The 6,000-nt window shown below is 42.4% G+C and overlaps 1 protein-coding gene across 2 annotated transcripts in view; it reads right to left on the reverse strand.

Moving 5' to 3' along the window:
• The window catches only part of gpm6bb (glycoprotein M6Bb), a 33,044-nt gene extending 27,044 nt beyond the window's left edge, over nucleotides 1–6,000 (reverse strand). Inside the window, exon 1 of one of the 2 annotated variants that reach the window (XM_042426999.1) lies at nucleotides 5,852–6,000. In XM_042426999.1, the coding sequence (XP_042282933.1) occupies nucleotides 5,852–5,855 (4 nt within the window). In that variant the 5' untranslated portion in view covers nucleotides 5,856–6,000. The remainder of the gene's footprint in view (nucleotides 1–5,851) is intronic. The other variant, XM_042427000.1, reaches the window with a different exon arrangement.

Genomic DNA, 6,000 nt, shown 5'->3' on the forward strand with positions numbered 1-6,000 from the left:
AGGTATTCTAGGCGTTGCAGCTGTTTGTACAAAAGGAGTGACAGACGCAGCCCTCTGTCTTCAAACATCAAAAAGGTGGTGGTGGTGGTGGTGGTGGTGGTGAGGTGAGACAATCCGACAGAAACTTTGGTTGAGGCATACTGATGCCTTATAGTGCAATCTCTACACTGGTTTCAGCATTTAACCCTAGTGGTCACCCTGTGGCTCTAATCCTCTTGCCCAGATCCTGACCACCACAGAGAAGAAGCATAAGCTGTATAGCTCTCTCTAATTTTGTGTAGAGCATTCACGCTATCCACTAGTTACTCTTCAACACTGCATTATGATCTATTTTGTTGCGTACCCAAGGCTGGCAAAAGAAAAATAGGCCATTCTGGGAAAACATTATTGACTATTTAATCAATGTTCACTGCTCATGTGATACGGAGAGAGTGTATCAAAGTCTATGCAGGGTTTTTGGTGCCGTAGAAAATGTGGCAATTCAGAGTGTTGTGGTGTGGTTTACTGTAGATAGCAGACAACGCTGCAGTGGGGCTGAATGCCTGTTGAATGAGTTAGTGAATGTTCATCAGCTGCAGGGTCTCTTTGCTTTCCCCGACCCATTATTTCCCACAGGCCTTCTGGAACGATCATCTGACTGTGAACAAAACACTGATACAGATTGCTGCTCCACTGGCAAATATCACCCCTGCACTCTGCATGCAAGCGCTGATGCCAACATAATGGTGAAACTGCAGAAAAACTCGAATTAGACAACCTTATTATGCATGTATTTGGCAGTTTAACCTTGATAATGGGTGTTTTTCTGAAGTTGTGCAGATAACATAAAGGACAGATTGTATCTTTGGCATATTTTATACAACACCAGGGTTCAGCTGCCTGTACATATCTGAAAGGCTGCAGCCATTTCCATAAGGGAGTATTCTCAGATATTTAAATGCCATCCTGTCTCTACCATGCGGCAGTGTGACTGTGACATCTCTAACAAGGGTGAACTTCACACACACACACACACACACACAGTCACCCACTTGCATCCATTCTGTTCAAATTGTGAATAGGCTTTTAGTAAAAGCGATGGCCAAGGCACATGCTTGAACAGGCATCCCCACTCAGGAACTTCTATTCCTATCATTTCATGTCACAATACTCAATGGATCTCTTTGTTGTCGGAGGAGTTATTAAGCTCAGCAAATTAACATGACCGCTCTGGCAGACCTGCAGCGCTGGAGGGAAAACAAAAAAAAAAAAAATGATGGAAACAGAGGAAAGCAGTGAAGATGAGAGAGGAATAAAAGAGAAGAGGGAGATTTCAGTGGGAAACAAAGTGAAGCAGGAAGGGAGGCAGAAGATGAATGAAGTCTTGATTTAACTAAAGGGGTCTCTTATTTTAGAGCTGCAAAATGTACCCTATGGGTCTCATCTAATGTACAATTACCAAAGATGCTTGGTCATTTCCTATGCCAAATGGAAAGAAGCCCAGAAATCATGTAACTATGACAGCAACTACCTCATTACTGAGGATATTCAGTGTAATTAATGATTGCAAGCTGAAGACGAAAAGCAATTTAGGAGTTCAGTGTTTCCCCTAGGTTGACTGCTCTGGGATGACGGCGGTGGGGGGCAGGGGGGGCTAGGGCTGAGCAAAACTCGGGAGAGACTCAGCATCCAGACATTTCTACCTTCTTTGTGTAGGAGTAGCTGAGATTGACACTAAAATGAGAACAGCTGGTCCACCCTAAAGGTCAGTCTACATTAAGTGAGTCTGGTCAGGTTAGGCTAACCCATTGTTGCTAACTTTGGAGCTAACCCCCTTTCACTTTTCCAGCAGTTGGGGAAACAACAGACGAGACTTTTCTTTGTCTTGAGAAGCTGCAGCATTTGTTGATTGACACATTGTAGCCTGTACTGTACATTTACTGCTCCATTGACAACTTACTGCTAACCTTTTCTTCTACTTTTCTGATGCTCACTCTCTCGCCCAACCACACACTCGCTATGCACACACATTACGCACTGCCCTATTCCAGTGTTGGCAGATCTTGCGAGAGGAACAAACTTTTGACTGGCTTTACTGGCCATCTCAATTTATGCATGGAAGGTCAGGTATAGTGGACAGAGACAGGAACAGTGGGGTATAGAAAGAGGGGATGACATGCAGCAAAGTGTCTGGGTCAGAATTGAACCTGAGCCACTGCAGCAAGGACTCAGCAACATTACGTGGTACACGCACTAACTGGTGAACCACCAGGGCGCAGCTATAGCGCAGATATTTGACAAGTTAGATGGTGCTCAGTCAAACTTTAACATTAGACATATGGGGAGCAAGCCCAAATAAGCAACTACACTTTAGAAACAAGAAAAAAAAAAAAAACGCAACTCATGACTACCAATATTTGTGAGCAACAAGCCCAAAGTCGCTTATGATAATTGGACTTGGCAACTGTGCCCGATTCCAAGAGTTTCCCAGACAACAACAAAGAGGTTGACTCACGTTTCGGAACAGCGCTGCACAGAGAGGCTCCCAAACGCTATTGATTTCTGAATGAATGGATATTTGGTGTTATTTTTGGCGTTAAAAAATGATTTTTTGGCCTAGCAGGGGTTCTCATTGGTCTGACAGTCCACCAGGCCTGTACAATTATAGCAGAAACACTGGAGTTATTGGTGGTGACATAATAATGTGGGATCAGTCATAAAAGGTTAGCACATACTTTATTTGGACTGAACTTCTTAACTATATTTCAGACTCACAAAATTCAAGGAAGCCATCTTTTTGGAGTTAACAAGTTAACAAGTTCAGTTTCTCTCTCAGCATCCTTTGGATATTTCTGCAGTGAATCATCTTGCAGTCTTGTGTTCTGCTCTGCATCTCTGGAGAACAGAAGCATGTTCAGAGGAACTACATTTTGCACAATCTCCATGAGTCAACTAAAAGTAGGGGAAATGTCCTGACTCCCTGTTGTTGCTCTGCCATCAGTTGACGTTGTTAATTTCCAGAGTGCAAAAACACCTCCTCCAGCACAGCATTAGCAGTCATGGGTCTTTCCTCTCCTCAGTCTCAGGATGTTGGGTCACAGCACATACATAGCCCACCACATGTGTCTGTGACAGCGATCACTGCTGATGTGCGAGCTAAATAATCAGACACTTTCCAGACATCCTAGTTCAGACAGAAACAGGAACGCACAACATTAAAAGAACACAAGACAGCTGACAACTCTGAGACACGTCCCAGACACACATGTAAAAATCATTATGAAGGCCTATGCATGTGGATCACTGAAGAACAGGATCAATAAGAGGATTTTTATCATGAAGTCTGCACTAAAATCAAGAGAGGCCAGGTTTAGGCGTCCACATGTACCAGTAAAGCATGACTCACAAACAGCTGGGTTGTTCAGCTTCAGCTGACAACAACAAGATGTTTAATTTAAAACACATTAAAAAACTGTCAACTGCGATTAACTCAAATTACTCAAAAACAATGAAGTAACATTTGGATCTGGTTTGTGTCCTGCCTCGATGACCTTTACCAAAACACCAACACACTGAATACAGAAGACTCTGACTAGAGAGTTCACAAGTTTCCATAAGGAAAAACAATCTTTTTCTTTTTTTTTTTGTGATCGGGCTCCGGTTCCAAGAAGAACAGACACAGTGTTCATAGTCATGTACATAATTTGCTGAATTTGATTAGTTGAATCTGCTGTCATAAGACAGCCTTAACTGTTAAGCACATAATTAAATTGTGTCTGCAAAAACATAACTTGAACAGCTGGTTTATTTTCTACGCTGTATTAAACTCAGAGCTTTTAAATATTTTTTGTTTTTCCAAATGTCTTCTGAGCACTGCCAACAAGTTTAGTGGTTACAATCTACCACAAGGGAAAAATATTAAGCTTTCTAAGCAATATGTCATGATTATCTTGCTTAAATGAGTATGATCACCACATGCACTAAACTACTTTCTTATCTTTACTTTCTCTCCAGATTATACACTATGATAAAATGTTCGACTAAAACTGAAAACCATCATTTAATCCAATGAGTTTTGTTATCGAGCAGCCAAACACTGTTGAATGGCTAATAGTCACAGGACTAACACCAACAATCTAAAATGACTTGCTGCCTCCCTCTGAATCGACAACCACATTGAGCTCAGCGGATTGAGGCCAAGTTATCCTCCCACACCCTACACACAGGCCAATGCACTGTTAAATCGTTCCACCTCGAGGACAGAGGAGAATCTCTCTGAAAAAAAGCATGCGGCCCCACTCCGAGGTGAAGGTCACCGTAAAATCAAATCAGACATAAGTTATATAACCTCCAAATGACATCTTCACTTCCCCGTTTTCAGCTCCTTGCACTGTCAACTTCAGAGCATCCTGTTTATTTTGGGCTTCGTTGACATACATAATCCATTTTCTGTTTTCAAAGCTATTTCACATGAAACACAGTAAATCACGGCCCAGCAGATGATATCCGTTTCTCTGCCACAACAAAAAGCAACCTTTACAGCAACTAGCAAGTCTCCAGATTAATCTCCTTATTCAAAACAACAGGATATACCATTTTTTTCCTAAAAGGGACATAGAGAGTGTTTGAATATAAAATGGGTGCTTTAACAAGTGGACAATGCACAAAGGTCGATTGCCATGCACTAATCCATGAGACAGAGAAAGAGGGTCTGTGGGGAATTAGTTCACAGGGCATCCGCTCTGAAACTTGCAATTCAGTGAACTTCTCTCTACGTTAAGAGCCACTGAAGTTGCACAAAGGAGCAGCTCCAAATTAGGAGCACAAAGACGCCTCTGTGGGAGCTTCAGAGCGAATTAATGAGCATTGATACATATTCTCACACAGTGTTCTTCCCTGGCCTCAGCTGCACCGCAGCAATAACACAAGCCACAAAAAAAGTTACCCAAAGATAAAAATGGTAGAATAAGAATTACAATAATGGGATCTGTTATGTGTCATTTTTTACTGTAAAATATCAAGGATGAGAACAGTTGAGAGTGTGTTTCCTGTATTATCCTATCTGGCTCACAGTTTCAAAGTGTTTAAGCCAGCAAGAAGTTACTAAAACATCCATGGCATGAGCGCCTCACTCTTCCCATGCGTTCCCCCTAGGTTAGGAGCACAGATGGCCAACACTTGGGACTGATTTAAAGATGGGACAGTCTCAGCTCAGCCCATTAGATAGCAATCACACGCTCTGGCATGGCATACAGCATGCATGGAGCATCTGACTAATACAATATGTTGCCTATTTATTTATGTTTTCATTTACTTGTAGTCATGATTTACCAGCAGATCCAGCATTTTTTCTTTATTTGCAGCAGTTTTACCCCCCAAGACAATCAAGCAAACAATGCAACTACATGATCAGTGATTGCAGATGATCAATCTGATCACTGATAAAGAAAGGCCGGTTGAAAACAAGTTTTGAACATATGAGAGCTTAATCCCAATAGTTCACCAATTATGTGCCATTGAAAGCAGTAGTAAAAGAGACAGTAAAGACAGCACGTTGATCTGGATTTAACACCTCCACAGACAAGAGTAGACTGCAGGAATCCTGATGGACATAATCTCTCTAATCGCTTTCCTCAAGTTGCTTCAGCAGGCTGCTCTAATGCCGATTCTCATGAAACCGGGTCAAGTGAAACAGCCTACTTCTGCAGCACTGGTAGTGAAATTTGAGTTCAAAATAGTTTATGTAAAAACAATCGACGCGCCCCGAAGTTTCAGCGACAATAACAAAAGTGTGAAGCATGCCGTCGTCACCAAACAGCGTTATATAGATCCGAGGTCCAGCTAAACTGGAGCATTTGTTGATTAAACTTACCCATTTTGTAAAGGTTCCCCCAATGAGTCCGAAGTTGAGCGATCAGCTGAAAGTTGAGCCCCAGCTACACTGATGTTGAGTCCTGGGATGCGCACTGGCCGCCTGGCTGCTCAAACACTCAACGCTGCGTCCCTTTGGAGACAGCCCGG

The sequence above is a fragment of the Thunnus maccoyii genome, chromosome 11 (genome assembly GCF_910596095.1).
Source record: "Thunnus maccoyii chromosome 11, fThuMac1.1, whole genome shotgun sequence".
Classification (NCBI taxonomy): domain Eukaryota; kingdom Metazoa; phylum Chordata; class Actinopteri; order Scombriformes; family Scombridae; genus Thunnus; species Thunnus maccoyii.